The 20,030-nt window shown below is 50.4% G+C and overlaps 2 protein-coding genes across 4 annotated transcripts in view; one reads left to right on the forward strand and one right to left on the reverse strand.

The window, feature by feature from the left end:
* Positions 1–4,161, reverse strand: part of fam171a2b (family with sequence similarity 171 member A2b) — a 5,495-nt gene extending 1,334 nt beyond the window's left edge. The window contains 9 exon segments of the mRNA XM_019874642.1: positions 1–6; positions 8–1,099; positions 1,178–1,304; positions 1,630–1,743; positions 1,963–2,142; positions 2,300–2,458; positions 2,614–2,706; positions 2,821–3,048; positions 3,844–4,161. The exon segment at positions 1–6 is cut by the window's left edge and continues 1,334 nt beyond it. Of these exon segments, the coding sequence (XP_019730201.1) occupies positions 1–6; positions 8–1,099; positions 1,178–1,304; positions 1,630–1,743; positions 1,963–2,142; positions 2,300–2,458; positions 2,614–2,706; positions 2,821–3,048; positions 3,844–3,928 (2,084 nt within the window). The 5' untranslated portion in view covers positions 3,929–4,161.
* Positions 4,162–8,486: 4,325 nt separating this feature from the next.
* The window catches only part of LOC109518638 (corticotropin-releasing factor receptor 1-like), a 15,157-nt gene continuing 3,613 nt past the window's right edge, over positions 8,487–20,030 (forward strand). The window contains exons 1-9 of one of the 3 annotated variants that reach the window (XM_019874646.1): positions 8,487–9,012; positions 10,804–10,897; positions 12,063–12,131; positions 12,217–12,345; positions 16,584–16,669; positions 17,426–17,532; positions 18,588–18,708; positions 19,117–19,270; positions 19,722–19,782. In XM_019874646.1, the coding sequence (XP_019730205.1) occupies positions 8,998–9,012; positions 10,804–10,897; positions 12,063–12,131; positions 12,217–12,345; positions 16,584–16,669; positions 17,426–17,532; positions 18,588–18,708; positions 19,117–19,270; positions 19,722–19,782 (836 nt within the window). In that variant the 5' untranslated portion in view covers positions 8,487–8,997. Of the gene's footprint in view, positions 9,013–9,841; positions 9,963–10,803; positions 10,898–12,062; positions 12,132–12,216; positions 12,346–16,583; positions 16,670–17,416; positions 17,533–18,587; positions 18,709–19,116; positions 19,271–19,721; positions 19,783–20,030 lie in introns of those variants that run through there. The other 2 variants (XM_019874645.1, XM_019874647.1) reach the window with 2 other exon arrangements.

Raw genomic sequence — 20,030 nt, forward strand, 5'->3', positions numbered from 1 at the left:
CTTGAGCCCGCTGCCATTCTTGCGCTCGTGAGCCTCCAGGGGCGGTACCAGGTTGGCGTCTCTCGCAGAGCTTCCGGCCCCGCCGCCAAATCCGCCGCCGCTCAGGTCGTTGCCGGCATCGATGTAGGAGTGGCGCACGTGGGCGTTGGCGCGGCCGTCCAAGGAGATGAACCAGGCCCGCGGGTGCTGCTTGACGCCCAGCTCCAAAAGCTTCTTTTCTGTTAGGGCTTGCAGTTCTCCGTTCATCTGAGCCATGGTGGAGTCGTTGAACAGCACCGGGATGGTGACGGCACCCCCGGACGAGTCGGGCGTCCAGCCGGGGTCCTCCGACTCGTCCCCGGCGGGGCCGCACTGCTGCCGTTGTTGCTGCTGCTGCTGTTGCTGGGCTCCTCCCATCTGGACGCCATCTTTGTTGCCTTCCTTCGGCTCTTTGCCGTCCTTGGCGGCAAACTCTGACGGCAGGCGCATATAGTGGGCGGGGATGACCAGGGTGGGCACCATGCTGCGGTACATGTTCTCCTTCATCTGATCGATTGAGCTGCAGAAGATGATCTGGCCCGGCTGGGTGTTGAGGGAGGTGGGCCGGGCCAGGCTGTCGGCCGCCGCCGCCGAATATTCCGGAGGTTTATCGGGCTGGCTCGGCACGTAGCCTTGGAAGCGCGGCGGCGACGGCGGGTCGGACGAGGAGCCGCGATTGTCGTTGGCGCTGTGGTGCCTGTGATAGTCGGACTTGCCGCCTTCGATGGGACCGTAGCCCTGGTCGTAGTCTTCGTGCAGCAGCGGGTTGTCCAGGTTGTTGGTGTCGGTGGCTCGGGTTGCTTTCATGGCGAAGCATTCAGCGCGCTGAGAACCAGAAGTGTTTTTGCCCATGGAATGTCGCAGCTTGTGAGCAGCCACGTGCTTGGAGAGGTCCTCGCGAGAGCTGCGGTAGTCCCGGGAGGGGGATGGGTCCGACTTATCGTCGGACGGACCCGACTCGGCATGACCACCGCATATTAGATTGAGGCGTGACGTGGACGTGCCTTGGTCCCGCTTGGCGCCGTTGGCATTGGAGGGGAGAGGCTTCCCGAGCTGCCGACGAGGTTTCAAACACTTCCGCCTGCAAGCGAGCACACGCCGACAACACGTTTGGATTTCGGTCAACTCAAATTCCCGTTTGGCTCCGAAAAGGCCGCACCTGCAGTAGTAGAGCAGAACGCAGAGCAGGATGAGAACCAGCAGAGCCAAAGAGCCCAGGATGGCCAGCAGGAACAGGGTGTGGTAGGTGGTGATGTCCCTCAGGCCCGGGTGGCTCGGGCCCAGTCCTGCAACCGCACCCGACAAAAGTCAACACACACGAGCGGGGGCAAGAAAACTAAAACGAAACACTCGTCCCACGCTACAACTGGTCTCACTGGATGGCAGATTTTGACATTGTGTACATCAATCTCCTGGCATTTTGCAGTGATCGTCTTTTCAAGTTACTGCAGGCTCACGCGGGTGTGAAACATCATACCAAACATCACGTAGCCTATCAGCGCTCGTTAGAAGGAACGGTAAAAACTCTCCAGGTGGTGAAAGGGGAGACACAGCTTCACCGAAAAGCTTTTCCAAGTGTGGCATTTTCTCTGAGGGCACACGACGGCTTACCTGAGGAGGCGGGAAAAGCGGCCACCCAGTAGCCCGTTTGAGAGAGCACGGCCTTCCACACAAAGTGCGAGCCTTCCTTCTGGATGTAGCCCGTACCGTTGCGCACCCACAGCCCTGTGCCGCACACATGCACCATCAACACTTTTGCACAACGGCGATATGATGAATAAGAATCATCAGCCTCAACCTCCTCATCCAACCAAGGGGCGCGCAAATGATGAGTTAAACTGCTTCAAATGGAAAAAGATGTTCAGTATGGGACTGGAATAATAACTTTTGTGTATGTGATGGCAGCGCAAAATTTGTATTTGATTTGAGGCAGACGTTGCTCACCCGTGTGCTGCTGATACATCCACGTGGGCACGCTGGTGGCCATCCTATTGCGCGTGTCCGACGGAAGCGGCACGGAAATGCGGATGGAGTCCGAAACAGGGACGGGGCTGCCGTCTTTGTCCGAGAGCTCCACGGCGACGAGTGCCAACGGCATCAAGTCAGTCCAACCCGCGTCTGCGCCTGAACACCAAAACACAGGCCCGGCCCCAGCGTTTACTGACAATTTTGGTATGACGAACAGACGCCAGTAGGTGGCGGCATTGCATCATTTTGGATTTGAGATCAGCACAGGTTTTGAATTGAAGACAAAGATTAGGGGGGAGCGTCGTTCTCGGACCTGAGCCGTTGGTCTCGCGGCCCAGCAAGAAGGGGAAGCCGCCCATCTCGTCCTGAGTCCTGGCGGCGGTCAGCGAGGCCGCCAGCGCCGTCCCGTTGGAGTCCGGCGGCAGGTGCAATGACTTCCGGGGAAATTGCACCACGGGATGCTCGCCGCCACCTGCCACATCACATAGCGCACTCGGTCACCAAGGCAAGTGATTACCAGCTTCAGCATTTTAACAATGGAACTAAGATGTCACTAGACACCATTTTTTCATTATATTTGAAGAAAGTTCATGCGGCAACATTATTTCTTTTTTTTTTCTTTATTACCTGGTGAGCCGGACAGAACGAGAAGGACGTCATCGTACAGAATCAGCGTACCGGGTCGATGAACCAGAAGGTACAAACTTACTGAGGCGTACACTGACAGAAGAGGAGGACCAGAAGAAAAAGAAGAAGAAGAGTAAGGAGGAAAAGAAGACAAGCATAAATGCATGCCGGGCATGACCAAAGCGTGAGAGAGCGGGCTGGTCTTACGGGGCGGGCGGCCCGAGAACCACGGCACCGAGTTGGTGACGTAGTTTGCTTTGGCAGCACTGATGATGACCCAGCTAGCAGCACGGTACCCAAAGTCCACCGTCACCGTGCCGTCTGCGCCAGCACGAGCCGTTGCCAATACACTCTGGTTGCCGTGGACCTCCACCAGGGCGTCGGCTAACGGAGTCAGGTCACTGTTGTCGAACACCTGGACTTTGATTTGGACCTCTGCGGTGCAATGCACGTGACAGGTGACATCATGTTAGCATGGAAAGAAATGGTACTCTTCCACATGCTCGTTAGCTTCATGTGAGGTTTGAGATGTTAGCACCAACATGTCATCCTCGTTATGTTCGCTCGCCCTAGGTAGCGTTCTGGTAGCTTCATCAGGTTTGCATCATGCATGTGAGCGCTTACGTGTTTTACCTTTGGATGTCGTGCGAGTGTGTTTGTGTGTGCGGGTTTCACCTGTGTCATATTTGTGTGTGGTGTCTGTGTGTGTGTGTTCTTGGTATTGCATGTTTGTGTTGTCCGTGAGTGTGCATGTTCTGGATGCGTATTGTGAGTGCATATGTTGTTTTGTTACTTGTGTGTTGTGTGTGTTATTTGTGTGATGTGTTGTGTGTCTGTGATATATGTGTGTGCGTGTGAGTGTTATAATATTATCGTTATGATGTCACGAAACACATCCACCGCCATTTTAGCTTCTCTCCTATTTTGGTCTTTGTGCATCTGTGCGCGGGCACGTCAGAACGCAAGCCAGCAACATAATGACGTCATGGCCCTCACAAAAAACGACCTGACGACGATGAAGATGACGGAGATGATGAAGATGACATTAAAAGCGCACAATGATCACACGCGCGCGCACATGACGGTCGCTGCGCGTGCACGTGAAGCTCGCTCGCATGACGTCGATGAAGCTGAGGCTGAAAATGAGAGTGATGAACAAAAGATAACCCGAAGCCTCGCTGGTGCCTGCGACCACTCCCATGGCATGAAGCGCGCGAGGCGAGAGCTTACCAAAATGCTCGTGCACGGACTTGGCCTCCCACAGCGCGCACACGCACGCCAAGACGAGCACACGAAACACGCGCACGGCCCCCATCGCCGCAGCTACATGTCATGACGGACGGACTGAGTGGTTGCCGCTTCGGTCCCACCCGGGGGATCCTGGTGATACGGATCCTGGTCTCGGTCCTGGAGCCTGCAAGGAAGTGCTGGTTCGCTTCTGGGCCGCGCCGCGATGCTGCAGTGCGCGCGCGCGCACACACACACATTGACGCGCCTCTTGTTTGTGGATGGCAGTATGAGGGGAGGGCCGACAACATGGCGTCCTCTTCTGGTCGCCACCGGAACTGCGGCTAGTGGACGCGCGCACCCACGAAACATAAACATACACAAGACGAAAACTTGACCGTCAGACGCATTGACAAAACATACGCGCAAAACACGTAAACACAGACACGCGCACACACATAGACTCTCTTTTCATCCTACACACAAACACACTCACAGAAATACGCACGCAACAACACGAGCTCATGAAAATACTGAAAATAGTGCGTTGAAACTTTTATATTTGGATGTGAGTGAGTGAGTGAGTGTGTGTGTGTGTGTGTGTGTGTGTGTGTGTGTGTGTGTGTGTGTGTGTGTCTAAATGTGTGTCTAAATGTGTGTCTGTGTGTGTACGTGTGTGCGTGTGCGTGTGTGTGTGTGTGTGCGTGTGTGTGCGCGCGTGCGTTTCAACTCATGAGATGAATTTGATTAATAGTTTTACAAATTAAAAAGAAGATTGGACATTTGGTTGTAATGACACCTAAACAACACCAGAGGACAGAAAAGAACAACAGAACATGACCGCTGACCTTTCTAGGACACACTCTGTGCCTCTTAAACCAAGTCCGTCTTTCTAATTAAGTAACTTGATAACGTTTTCTTCTTATCTATTTTCTTAATCAATTACTGAATCACTTTATTACTGAATCACTTCTAAAATAGGTGCACATTTGATTGATTGATTGATTGATTGATTGTACACTGTTTGGTGATCGGTTAGCTTTACACGCCAGCATCATGTTAGCTTCTACAGTTTTGCTTTGTTCACCCCACATTAGCGTTTCCAGGCAAATTTTTCAAATATGGGCTTGCGCATCATTTTAGCATCAACATGTTCGCTTCACATTTCAGGTGATATCTGTGAGAAAGAACACGCGTGTGCTCCGTTCTTTGTTGGTGTGTTGACGGGTTCACGTTTGTGTTCTTGTGTTTGTATCCCGGCGCCGCGCGCGCGCCTGCTGGCTGCCTTTTATTTTTAGCAGTCATTAAAAGGCGACCGCTGTTTGACCGTCACTTGTGGTTTCACCTTCGCACACGCCGCTGTCTCCTCGCTCACATCACACACACACACACACACACACATACACAAAAATATTCACGTCATATTGGAATCAATACTTGATCAATACATAAACATGCGACGTGTATGGCCTGCGTCGAAGTGAGAGCCACTTGGGCGCAAGCATTGAGTGTTGGTCGAGGCAGATATGAGCAGCCGATGATGAGCGATTATTTAAGCAGTCAAACATGAGAGCGGTCAATGAGAAGAAAGTGTTTATCTTCTCAGTCCAGTGAGAGGACAGTGTTTGTCCAACGGTCCGTTGCAAGTATGGATTGCGGGTGCGGGAGGAGCTGTGAGTCGGCAGCGTGATGATTTGTCTGGCTGGTTAGGAACCGGTTGCTCGTTTCTCATACGCTCCCCCCGACAGGCGTGCGTGTCGTCGGTCTTCAGTGTGTAAACGATGATAGATCTTATCGTGCGGGGGGGATAGATGGGCTGTCATCTGCCTGTGACAAATGTAATCTCCAAATAATCGCACAAGCGCTAACAAGTTTTCCTCACGCCGCTGCGGTACAAAATCAATAGTTCATCTTCTCGAGGCTGAGTGCTCATCTCCGGCCACCCTCCCCCACGTACACCGATTTATCCACCCATCCCACTGGATATTGCCTGTCGTCAAAATACACTTTTTTGTGTACTACATCATGAATTAGCCTTTTCGTAGCAAATCCCTCCAAAGTAATTAGAGGCTAATCGCTTCGTTTCAGCCTGAGGGTCAACTTTATAGTTCATCCATTATCTGAACTTCTCATCCTCACATGATGGCATGAAATAAAATTCCCAATATAGTAGTGAGGGGGGTGTTCGATTAATGGTTTCAGCTCAAGTGTCAACTACGAAGTCCACTGTAGAATCATCCCGATATAGTGTTTCGCGATTTGGGAATGAATCAATGAGTCCCAATGCAGCCTTTGTTTTCGTCTTGGAAAAGAATCATAACTTCAAGTGGCGCCAAGTTTCTTGACGTCGTTAGCCAACACGGCAAACACGGTTCGCGGGATGTCGGCCAACACACTCACACACACACACACACACACACACACACACACACGCAAATATACCCTAGGCATGCATATGCAAACACGAAAACACATATAACACATGCACACAAACAAGACACAATCACACAAAAACAAACCACACGTGACTCCCGCACACTCACAAGGTCATGTTCTCACACACACACACACACACACACACACACACACACACACACACACACACACACACACACACACACACACACAAAACAGAGTGATACAAATACACTTGCACACAAACAAAACGCGCACCCACACATGCAAATCCGTTACATGCACAGAAAACATGCACACTGAAACATACGTGCACACATACCCCAACATCTTGCTAAACAAGGCCCAGCACGCATGCGCACGCACACACACACACACACACACACACACACACACAAAGCATACAACATCCACATCACCCACACATGCACATTCACACACCCAGAGCTAACAAAACAAGGACCAGCATGCACACACACACAACTAAATGCACACTCACAACACACACACGCAACACACACAAAGCATTAGACTAAGTGACTGTCTTCTTTTCTGGGTCAAAACTTGACGAGCTCACAAAGTCTTTGAAGTTTTTTTTTTTCCTAAGCCTCCAAACTACTTTCAAAAAGTACTCAATCACAAAAGTACTTTCTACAATTACTTTGTACAAAGTTGTAAACATCAAAGTGTCCTCACTCGCTCTTTGCAGAACTTTGCATCGCACTCAAACCATGTTTGCGTCGTGTTCCTTGCAGGCACATTTGGGGGGGGGGGGGGGAACCCACATTGGCTTCCTGTTAGCTTATTCCTGTTAGTTTCCACGTTAGCTTCCAAATGTTAGTACCAAAGGACAAAATGCTGCTTCAAATCTAAATAAATGAATCTTCAAATATATATTTTTTCTTCATGATAGGAACCTATCCGAATGTTAGCGTCTTGATAGCTGGCTTCATGTCAGCTTCTCTGTGGTAGCTTCTTGGTTGCGACATGGTAGACTCCCACTATTATATCTATATATTTTGGGGAAAGCAAGGATAAGCGCACACATATGTACAAGGGAGGATTTAAGGCCTAGGTGAGTGTGTATGGACGATGTTGGCTGATTGAAGACAAATTGTCTTTTCGATTCAGGGGGCAGGCAAGGAGGGGGATAAGAGAGCGACGGCAAGCGTGGGTGGCGATGGGAGGGTGAGGGGGATTTCAGCATTGTCCCCTTTTCCAGCTGCAGGGAGCTTGATTAAAATATCCGCGTTATGCAACCTCTGCCAAGGAAAACACAGCTGGTTTGTCCAGTCAGACACGAGCAACCAATGAGGAAGCGGGATTTGTCCATTTTGACACCTGCCGCCAATCAGGAGCAAGCTTTTGTCTACGCCTCAACATTTGGCCTCCTTTCGGCGTTATGTCAAACATTTTTTTTCATTTCTGAGACAATCAAGCTTTCACCCTTTCTTGCTTGTCACCTCACTGCAGCACAAAGATTGCCCTAGTTTAACTAGGACCAGAACGCTTCCCCGCCGGCTGTGCTGTTTGCCATAAGCGAACAGTTAAAACTTGACCGCAACTTCCTGTTTGCTCTGCTGGGGTGGACGTGCAGGACTCACTCACAGTTGCTTGTTTTCCACTCATTTATTTTGGATGGACTTTGTGGCTTGTTCCTAGACGCAATGCCCACATCCAAACTGCAGGTGGCGATCTCTGCAGACCATCAGATGTTGCCTGCAATTAAGGATTAGTTTTAAGAATCGACCATTAGCTTAATTTCTTCAGGATGTTCCTCAGAAAATGCACGAACCTAAATGGATGGTGATTTGGTGGGTTAACATGTCCATTTTAGCCTTTGCATCAGGGGTGGACAACTGCGCTCCTCGAGGGCCGCCATCCTGCATGTCTGAGATTTTTCCCAGATTTTTGAATCAGGTGTGTTGGACTATGTAAAACAGGGTGGGTAGCGCCCCTCGTGGACAGGAGTTGCCCGCCCCTGGTCTACACGTTCGCTCCCCTCCTTGATTGACTCCTTCATTCATTCACTCCACCACTCGATCATTCATGCCTTCTTTGACTCCTGCCTTGGTTCATTTACAAGTTGCTGGACGTCTCGGAGTCTCGCCTCTCATATAGTAAGAATTGTTAACGTCATCACTCTTTTTTTTTTTGTCGTGGATCATTGCGTTTGCAAGCGCGCACGCGTACGGGTGCCACCCTTCGGCTCCTCCCACTTTGGCACCGGTCCAAATGGAAACACGTCACACGTGCGCGCGCCGCGCAAGACTTCGCCGTGGCGTGGTGCGGGTCTGTCTCTCGTTTCCCACCAGGCCAGCAGGGAGCTCTGCACAACTTTGGCGCGCGCGCAGGCTTCTCACCTTTCGCGCGAGGTCGCGCGCGTCTCGCCTCGGGTGGGCGGTGCGTTGACGCGCGTGTCCGCGGCGCGTCACCGCCAGCTGGATGAGCCGACGCGCCGCGGACTTGTCGTCGGGCCGGCAGAAGGACAAGAAGAGGAAGAAGGAGAAGGAGAAGGAGGACGGAGACGAGGAGGTTCGCTTGAGGACGGACAGTGGGGGGGAGAGGAGCGAGAGAAGCGATCGATCGCCGGCTGGCCGCAGACAACAACACTCCACCTGCACCTCCTTCCCCCTCGTGGACACAACACCCGCTCCTCCATGAGCGCAAGAGCTTCCCTTCTTTTTCCTCTCCTCCTTTCTGCCTCCTCTCCTCTTCTTCTGAGAAGGATGTGAGGGCAAAATGTTTGTCCTCCAGGTGAGTTCTCTTCTTCTGACTTGCTCCCATTTCCCAAAACCCAACAACATAGTCACATTGAAGAGCAACACATTGTCGAGTGGTTAGAAACAAAGAAGGATTGGTTCTTTATTTTGTCTTGACAGAACAACTTTCTTTGTGTATCATCACAACTTTAGCATCAGACAATGTCATCATCATACGACATGTGATGCCATGTCAGAGCAGGTTTGGGCATCTGTTGGAATGTCGAGTGAGTAGGGCTGGGCAAGTACGGATACCACCAGCCTTATTTCAATGTATCGGGTACAGGTGAAGACTGTTGATACCAGCCACCGATACTTAAGGCAACAACATCTGGCATGGGCTAAGTCCAGTTCACCAGGAGTTGACACTGCATTGTGAGCGCTTGACAGTTGGGCGAGTCGTGCTGTGCATCACAAAGGAAGAAAGGAAAGGTCTTTGTTGACAATGATCTGTCAAGTGTGTTCAGCCAAATTTATGGTTTCAAAGGCAACAGTACTATTGGTATTCAGTATCGCTGGTATCGGTTCGAAAGAAAAAGGGGTTTGGAACATTGGTAGTAATCAGTTGAAGTTCACTCTTCTGGTTGGCTTCTGTGTATCCCACAATGCACCTTGACTGCACGTGGTCGTGAGAAAATAATGTTGCCCCAAAATATTTTGGGTTGGAGAAATGAGTCAACTAGACAGTCCACCATTACAAAAATAGCTGCAGAGGAAGTAATGAATGATGACTGCTTCATGATTTTGTTTTGTTTGTTCCAGAATTATCAAAGTGCCCGATGGCCAAAAGCACGTATCGTGATTGGGGGAGGAGGCAATGAGTGAGTGGCTCCCACCACAGCAAAGACGGTCACTCGGGATCCTCAAGTTGGCTAGCTACGGTCAGGATGCTCACAATGCTCAGTCGGCTTCTCGTTGGGTGGTTCAGGAGGTTCAAAAGTCCTGGTGAGCACTTTCCAATTGCGATGGGAGCGTTGGAACGTTCCAGTCAAGAAGGTCTAGTCCGGGATGTTCTGTTCATTGTGTCCACTTGGTATGTTCCAGTTCGGCTGTTGTGGTCAAGGACTATTAAGTTAGGCTGTTCAGTCAGGAGCTTCTCGGCAGGGTCTTTTGAGTCCATTCGGGATGTTCTAGTTAGTTGTTGTGGTCGAGAAGATCCGCTCAGGATGTTTGAGTCGGAATGTTCCAGTCAGGATGTTCTAGGTGTGTGGTTCCACTTGGGATTTTTTTCCCCGCAAAATGTTTCTGTGCGCTCATCCAGGCTTCACCAAAGCGATCCAAGATGAAAGCGCGGTCGCAGCTGTGATCTCCTCGTGTGTGTGTGTGTGTGTGTATGCGTGTGCGTGAAACCTTGGTCAACACGAGACACGTGAGCTGTTACGCTACACGTGAAGTCAAGAGTTCACATGACAGTTCCACGACCTTGTGTTTTGATGATGTCACACATCCCGTGATGATGTCATCAGCATGCGACAGTGACAGTGGCGTGCCACAGAGGTGGAGAAGCCCAGTGTAGTACCAAGTGTGCAGAACAGATTGACTTAGCAGGCTGAAATCCGATTGCATAAAACAAAATCAAACGTCCACGCAGTGGAAGCAACCAACACCATTGTGGGAACAATTTCATAGAAAACAAATGAGAATTTGGAATATGAATGGCAGTCAGCCAGCGCACGACAAAGTGTTAGTTCGAGCAGAGCGGGCCTTGCTTGCCCTGTCTTTCCGCCACTGCGGTGACACTGTGACGACATGTGACAGGCGTGAACGTTTGCGTGTGTTTCTGCAGATGTGCGCCGCCCTCTGCGTCTTCCTGCCGTCGGCCTCTCGGGCCGATGCAACGTGCGACGCCATCCTCGGCGCGGCCGCCAATGCCTCCTCCGGTAAGACGACACACGCACACGTGGCTGGAATGCGCACATCACACCGATGGCAGCATTCGAGGGCTGTCACTCTCGAATGTTTCTAGATTCGATGATTTTTGAAAGGCAACTTTTTTCATACAAAAGGCAACTCAATGTGCTTCACACAAGCCACCACAAAGGGAAGCACATTCAGAAGGAAAGAAAAGAAAAGTGATTAGTGCCCGAGCTGCAGCTCTTTGATGCTCTTTTGAGGGAGTCCGGTTCGAAGACCGTTGGAAGAATCAAGTCCACTGAAAGTCAGCTCTACTTCCTGCCAGGGGAGGGCAGGATGCTCTTTTCATAACGTGCACACACACAGGCGAGAGTGTGCTTGGAAGTCATCGGTGTGTTGCGGGCTAATTAGCATAGCCTAATCTTGTACTTTGTCACAAGCTGCTGTTTGCTTGTCGAACATCAGTGAATGAGGCACCGTGCTGATTGTGCTCATCCTTGAATGGCTCCTTCCCATCAATAAATTTGTGAATGACTCAATCATCATCATCATTAATGAATCATTTGGTCGGCATCATCATTAATGAACGATGTCGACGTGCGTACCAAGGCCCTAATGAGCAGCCGAGCTGACGTGTTGTTAAAAATAACTAGGCGTCCTCAAGATGTGACTTGAATTGCTTTGACGTTTCAAAGAGTGTTTAAGTGTAGGAGCCAGGCGGCGTTCCCCACGGGCTACGTGCCCCGCCCCCTCGAGTATGGTCCCGCTGCTCCGAAGGCTCCCAAGTTGTCAGAGGAAGAACGGCGAAGCCCGAGGACACGACTGCTTTCTTCCTTGCTGTGGTGGTGCCCATGTGGCCGCGGGGACCCCTGTCACCATCGCTTACTGTTGCCCTTAAACACACACACACACACACACACACACACACACACACACACACACACACACACACACAAAGGAAACTCATTTTACTTGTGGTAGACTAGTAAGGTTTAATTGTTTACGAGTCAGCCAAAAGTGTAACAAGTCTTGGGAAAAATGCTCCTGATAAGACACAATTGTCAAACTAGTGGGAAAAATTTTCTCCCAGTGAGGATAGTGAATGAACTAGTACACGGACCCTGAGCTGCAGATCAAGGACCTGATGTGTCCGCACGCTGATGTGATGTGACGTCTTGCTTGTGTTTTCAGTCCAATCGCTGGCGTCCTCCTGGAACGAGACGCAGATGATGCTGAGCAACGCCAGCGTCCAGCCAACCGGTGAGGCAGCAACAACACCCAAGACACGCAACAAGTGCATGCTAAAGCCGGCCAACGCCCAATTTGCATGTCGCTCGTGTTGCAGGGGCGGGAGACGCATATTGCGAGGTATCACTGGACGGCATCGGCACCTGCTGGCCCCGCAGCCCCGCCGCTCACATTGTGTCCAGACCGTGTCCCGAGATGTTGTACGGCGTCCGATACAACACCACGAGTAAGACCGCCGCAACTATGCGCCAGCCACGCTCTTACTTCAGCCCCACAGAAGCAACACGCCATCTATGTGCGACACGCCATTCGCTTCTACACCATAGCATCATGCCAGCTACTTGCCATCGACACGCTACCATCTGCAATCAACACGGCACCTTCACAAAATTGACATGCATCTACCAAAGAGCAGCACACAATTGGCGCAGCATCCACACGCCATTTTCATGGGCTGAATGTGCCATCTTGCCAGTGGCAGCAGAGAAAAATGTGAAAAACAACATAAAATGGCGTGCCGTGGCTCCCGCGGGCTCACACAATTGTTTATAAAAATTAGCATGAGCATTCAAATTAGTCAGTTATGGAAAGTAGGAAACAAAAAGAGGACATATGAAAGTAGCGGTGAGGAGGTGGGGACACGTGCTTGGACACGTGATGATGTCATCAGTATGTCCCGATGTCATCATTTTGTGATGATGTCACAGTAGCCCCCATGGGTTTTTTGTCATTGTTGGGTTTTTTTTCCTCCTTAAGGCATCATCCTCACGAATGTTGGCAGCTGAGTGTACAAACAAGGCCGCTAATTAGCCTAAGTGTCGCTATTTCTTTGCCTCGTGCTGACATTTAAAAAAAAAAAAACAACAACAACATCAATGTGAATCTCATCAAAGTACGGGGATCAGGAGGGGGGCAAACGGCTAACATTTTTTGACAAGAACAAGGCTAGCATGTTCATGTGTAGCTAATTGAGTTTGTTAGTGTGTTAGCTAGCGTGTCTAATGTAATTTGAATTTGCCATTATCACGAGTCCGTTGCCATGCTGACCAGCGTTGATAATATTGTTTTCCAGTTTGGCTGTTGGAAGGATTCACCAGCATGGCTAATTTGTCTGTTTGCATATTAACAAGCGTGGCTAACGTTACGTGTTGGTGTGTTTGGCAGCAAGGTCATCCAAACTTTTAGAACGATAACAAAAAGTCACACTGGGGGAAATATTCACAGTCACCCTATGGACGTTATTGATTGTAAAGTATACTTGAGTGCTCTATTTTAAACTGCCAATTCATTATTCATCCTTCTTGAATATTTAATGAGCTCAGCGGCCAGGTCACATGACTCCTTTGCCATATTTTTATAGAGTGCCACTGTCAATGTTTATCACTTTAGTGACCTTGCAAACTACCCCCCAACACACACGCGCGCGCGCACACACACACACACACACACACACACACACACACACGCGCGCGCTCACACACAAAGTTGGGGTTCTTTCTTGTTGGAATGTTGCGGTCCAGATGCTTTGTTTGGAAAGCTTGTGATTGGGAATCTGCAAAAGATGAAATCAGGATGATTTTGAATCTTGTTCCCGTCACCATGAAAACATTTTTTAAAACGTCAAAGTCAAATCCTGGTTGGGTGACCTTGAACATTACAATTTTGGCAAAAGGATGTTTTGAAAGTGGAAATTAGTATGAGGGAGGTGAGAAGAAGGAAAAGAAGAAGGAGGAGGAGGAGAAGAAAACCCCAAGGAGTAGAAGAAGAAAACCTGATCCCCAATAAAGCGTTGCCTTCTAAAAATATCTTGCCCATTGTGAGCGCTGAATATGTGCCATGAATCATCCCGCTGGAATCAGGCTGGATTTCCAAAATTAGATTCCAACAAATCCTGGACCATCGTTTGTTTGTCCGTTTGTTTCTTATTCTTTCTATTTTTTTTAAAAAACTTTTTCTTTCTTTCATTCATACCCGCTAGCGAGATCCTCCCTGGACATGGAGAACCACACTGATGACAGGACAAACATTCTCTACATACTTAGACAAACAGCTAAACCAAGCCCCCCGACTCCCACCGCTTTCACTTGGTGGTCTCCAGAGGCGACTTGCTGGATGCGCAGACGAACCCCGCCCCATTCCCCTTTTTCCTCAGCAACCAGCAGCCCGCTTGTCCCCCCCTGACTCACTCTGTTGATTTGTGGAAGTCAATCTGGAGGTGTGAGCGCGCGTGTGTGTGGGGGGGTTTGGGGAGGGGGATTGTACGCCAGCTAACAAGCCTACACAGCAGCACGCAGCACTTCCGTGCAGTGGGATTGGAGGATTGTTATCCAACGAACACACACACACACACACACACACACACACACACACACACACACACACACAGAGTTCCCTTCAGTACAGTGTGGAAATGTGTTCCACTTTCTGTGTTTTGTCCCAAAGGCAAACATGAGTTTTGCGTGTTTGGGTTGCGGAACGTCTGTCGGCCGCGTCCAAAGCGGCAAGAAAATTTGTTTATGGGTTTTGTTTTACACTACCATGTGGAAATTCTGAGTCTTGGCTTTGGTGTTGTCTTCATGCACCACCGCGGTGGCCACTGCATCGACTTGCTACGGAAAGTGATCGCATCCAATCGGAGTCATCCATTTGCTGCATCATTCACTGCATCTCGAGCCAAACTGTGTGCAAAAATTGCGATGCAGTCAGGCACTGCATTGACTCACTGCGTCAGCTTGCTTCCAGTGAGTCATTGCATCAAGACGGCAGTGAGAATTGTCAAGATGAGTCACTGCATCAAGTCACTACTTGGGAGTGATTGAGAGATGTCACGGCATCCAAACATAAAGGCGCTGGCATTGGGATTGAGACGAGTCCTCGCTGCATCGAGACACTGTGTCAAGACAGTGCACGCGAGGCAAGCAGTCATTGAGCGGAATCACTTACGTCCTTGCTTAATTTGAGTCAGTGCGTGGACCGGCTTCTCTGTGACACTGCACTGTGCAGTCAATCATGCACGGATCCTTTCCACCTATGCACGACTGGAGCCTTGGGTCGCCACGGTGACCAAACAGCTCAATCCCACCAAAGCGCTCAAACCCTTTTCCCGCAACCTTAATTAGTGGACAGGAAGGACGGGCGGGCCGCGGCAGAGCGTGTCGGATGTTCCGCATCCCGCACTTAGATTTGGCACCTGCTCGCCACCAACGATGCTGGGCGGTTGAGCGGTGAAATATGATGCTAATAGAACTCCTGGCAGAACGCTCGCTTAACAGAGCGCTCGCTTGGCAGCCGGCTGACGTCTTGAGCGCCGCGAAGGAATCTTAAGCGAGCTTCCCGGTCAGGAAGGTCAAGGCGTCGTCGTGCCTGATGCTGGTTTGCGCAGCTCCGGAGACTCCTGAGCGATGCGGCTCATCTGGATGCGAAAGGATGTTTCCCCCCATTCGGTGCCCGTGCTGCTATTTTCAGACCGCCGTGAGCACGTTAGCGCCCGCAGGCTGCGCTGTCTTTTTGCACGCCTGCAAACATTTGCATGGAGACACTGCGGTGACTTGCCACGGCTGCAGCTGAGTCCAGCGTCGAGTCATCGAGTCGCTGCATTGACTCACAGAAATCGAGTCACTGTGTCGGACAAAAATAACTAGATAACAATAACAGATTGTTGCTGTCGGTTGAAATCCTCACACTGTCAAAATGACAACTTTTCAGGGAAATCCCCAAAACGGCCGCTTGCTGAATTTGCGTTGTACCTTTGACTCATTTGTATTTTTTTTTTTTTTTTTTGTGTCCTTTATGATTTAAGAAGTATATATTTTTTGGAGGGTGACGTGTGTTGCATTGATGTGGAGCAACGCCTTCAATTCGCTTGTACACCGCCATGACGGTAAGAGGATCATTCGCAAGATTCAACTTCAGGTTGCTGCGTGTTGACTCTGCAGTCATCCGTGCGAAGACGCCACCGCGTCAAACCGGTGACGGGAGCCATCGGCGTGCAGTCACGGCATCAAGTCGATGCGTCCAGTCACAACACGGAGGTCCATTACGTAGACGTCGCATAGAATCACTGAGACGGCGTCAAATCACTGCGGAGGAGTCTCAAGCAAGGTCGCCGCGTTCCCATACCGGTTTGGGCTACGGGGACTCGAGCGTGATGCGGCTAATCTTGATGCCAGATGACATTTTCCCATTCAGCGCCGTGTCACTATTTTTAGCGCACCGCGAGCACATTAGCGCCTTGGCGCCCTCGGGCTACGCTGTCTACTCACATGCTTCCAAACATTTTGGAAGCATGCTGCTGGCTTTTGGTCTCTGGACGCGCCGGTCACGCCTGTCGTCCCCATCTTTCCCGCTCGGGTCACATGACACGAGACTTTCCTTACCTGTCCGTCATCTGTTACCCTATGGAAATCAATTTGAGCAGTTTTTCGCATATAGTGATGTGGCATGTGTGTGTGTGTGTGATTGTAGACAATGTGTACAGGAAGTGCCTGTCCAATGGGACCTGGGCCGCTAAGGGGAACTATTCCATGTGCAAGGCCATCCTGAACCAGGAGGTGAGCCAGTCTCAAATCATTTTGAAAATTTTTCTGGGTCACCATCTTGAATGACTTTTCTTTGTTTGCCAAAAACGATTTCCCCGCTGCGCTCCACATTTTGCTTCTGATGCGGTGCCAGCACAATTTGTCGCCAGGCATAGCCATCCGCACGAGCGCGGCTTTGGACTGTTCTCCAATCATTTACTCTTTCCCAGACCGGGATAGTTCCGAAAATGTCTTTGTAGTGACTGAGGAGCGAATCAGGGGCAAGGTTATTGTAGTTAAGGAAAACGAATGAAGTAACGAATATGTTTTGTTTACGAAATGAACTCAAAATGAAAATGCTTTTGAGGTGGGGTGTCCTGCGCAGGAGCATGCTGGCAGGTGTGTATGTCGAATTGGGAGAGCTGATGTGTGGATTAAAGGTCTTAATCCCCACGCAGACACCAGCGGCTTACGTAAATGCAGGCCGACCGCCCGCTCGCTCGCTCCCTCAAAAATCGCCACCGGAAGCGATGAAAAAAAAAAACAAAACTCAAAACAAGAAAATGACGTCATCCAATCAGTCGCTTCTGCCGCTTGTCCTCGTTTCCCAGCGGATCGTGGGCCAGAATGTCAGGACACCTCGCCAGCGGTTGCTTTGACGTCCAATATTGATTGGCTCACAGCCTTCTGTCGTGATGCGTGCTTCCACGACTGGCCCAGAAAAAGAAATTTAAAAATTCCGATGATGATGATGATGATGATGACGAAGGTGTTTGCTGGCGTTTCCAGAAAAAGGGCAAGATGCACTACCAGATGGCGGTGATCATCAACTTCCTGGGTCATGTCATCTCCATGTTGGCGCTGCTGGTTGCCTTCTTCCTCTTCCTGTGTTTGAGGTAAGTGCCATGAGCACCCCCCCCCCCCCCCCCCCCCCCCCACCCCCCCCGCCACCCCCCACTCCCTCCTGCGCTTCACCACCACCCACATCTTATTGCAAAGCCCCATTTGGTCACGGAATGACAATCCACCGCCAAATAGGACACGTCTCCATACGTGTGGAAGAAGGCGATCCAAACATCTATGCCAGCAGTAAGGTGGGGGGGGGGGCATGTGGGAAACTGGGGCTGGGGAGGTACAGGGATGGGCAACACACAACACACACACGTGTCACGGGGGGGTTCACACTGGCCGAGGAGGTGGTCGATCTCGGGCTGACTTGCAGACTTGGGAGAGTGCGAAAAGCGCGAAGGAGAAAAAGCAAAAAGCTGGAGACGAGCGCGTTTATGCACAAGTCGTGTTGGGGCAGCCTGTCACCCCTGGGGAGGTGCACTCAACAAAATGGAGCAAAAGAGCTCCAAAAAGATCACAAGACGCCAGGTCATCACCTCACACAGTGCATTGTGCAAGCGGTCAACACTTCCGCTCGGCATTTCAAGGTTCTGGGTTTGAATCTGACCGGCAGCTTTTCTTCCTCAAAACATGCTCACAAGACGTGTTGTCTTGTTAGCTTCACTTGAGCTCTTAACAAGCCGCTCCCGCCCCGCTAACAAGCACACCTGTCCTCCTAATAAGCATGAAAGGTCATCCGGCGTATTTCCCCCGTCAGGGGGCTCATAGCGACCTTCCCTGGGTGGTGTCACAAAATGTTCCTTTCGCCTGCGCCGCTTCCTGCCTGCACTTTCGAGAGCACAAATGAGACACGTCATGTCTTGGATGCAAATGCGGTCCCCCCCCTGCTGTGGTGTGCTACATTCCCAATTTTCAAGCACACATTTTGCTGGGATCATTTTACCACATAGATGAGGCCTTCACTGTTTGAAATCTGTGTAGCCCCAGTTAAGCTTCTCCGGTTTGATTTGATATTCGAAAATATACTGATCAATTCTTTGGAGAAGATAGTCCTGTTATTCCGACAACGTGCCGATTGATTCTCTGCTGGCGGTTTGGAAAGGAGCATCCGATGCCTGAGGAACATCATCCACTGGAACCTGATCAGCGCCTTCATCCTGAGGAACGCCACGTGGTTCGTGGTGCAGCTCACCATGAGCCCAGAGGTGCACGAGAGCAACGTGGTGAGTGCAACCCCACCCGCCGACAACATCTTGAAGCCGAGAAAACTTCTTTCGTCTGGCAACGAGATCTGACAGTGGGGGAAATTACCAAGAGGCGTCAATATCACTTTCGGCTTTTTCGCTCCAAATTGGTCCATTAAAATGCCTCCTCTTGTTTCAAATTAATTCCTCCCACTAATGAGTTGGTTCACTCTCTGATTGTAAACGAATGGAGTCAAATAAATTGAACAGTTGAACCCATAAATTCGTCAAGCCTCCCGGGAAATCAAAAATCGGATTCAATGCAACTGTTCACTTGAGGCCATCTGTCAGTTTTCAAATCCAAACGTGGCACTTGAGCACACAAGCCGTGCTTGCCGTAAACAAGTCCAGTGACTTGAGAGCGTGCGTGTGTGTTTTATTTTGAAGGTCTGGTGCCGGCTGGTGACAGCTTCCTTTAACTATTTCCACTCCACCAACTTCTTCTGGATGTTTGGCGAAGGATGCTACCTCCACACCGCCATCGTGCTCACGTACTCCACTGACAAGCTGCGCAAGTGGATGTTCATCTGCATCGGCTGGTGTACGCAGACGCACGCACGCGAGGTCCCAGAAAAACACAAAATGAGAACAGAGCGGTCACGCTAGCTGAATTCGGAACGTTTTTGGGCGACAGGACAACAGACTAAAAATAGCGCAAACGTTTTGAAAGGAAGACGAGAGATGTGAGAATCGGCCGAGGGTGAGAAAAGTGTAACGAGGTCAAACGCGGCGTGGAAAAAGCACACCAGCGAACGAGTGCAAAAAGTTGACAAAATCATCTGGACAGCGCTTGAGAACCTGACTGATGATCAGGCGGCACCGCACAAGCAGCCAACTGAAAAAAGCAAAACAGAAACAAAACTCAAGCTAGCAGTCGAGCATCACGCGAAACCGGGCTAATTCCACAAGTGTGCTCGGATTCCGAGCACGCAAACAAGTTGCTGTCCATGTATGGTCATGTCTTGTATGCTTTGTGTTTTGCGGTTGTGCAGGTATCCCGTTCCCCATCATCGTGGCCTGGGCCATCGGGAAACTTTACTACGACAACGAGAAGTCAGTTTCGCCTTCGAACCTTCACACAATCATGCAGGCCACACATTTTCTTTGGCACCCATACACTTCATTCACCCTGCGCGGGAAGCGAAAGTGCTTGTAATTAGCGTGCTAATCCTCAACCTAACTCCGCCTTTCCTTCCGCTAGACGGGTCTGATGATTCCTGATCCGTGGCGGATTTTTCCAGGAACATCTGAGCTATCAGATGCGTGCTAGCACATTTAATTGCCCACTGACCCGCCCCCCC

This window comes from Hippocampus comes, unplaced genomic scaffold (genome assembly GCF_001891065.2).
Source record: "Hippocampus comes isolate QL1 unplaced genomic scaffold, H_comes_QL1_v1.1 scaffold279, whole genome shotgun sequence".
In the NCBI taxonomy this organism is placed as follows: domain Eukaryota; kingdom Metazoa; phylum Chordata; class Actinopteri; order Syngnathiformes; family Syngnathidae; genus Hippocampus; species Hippocampus comes.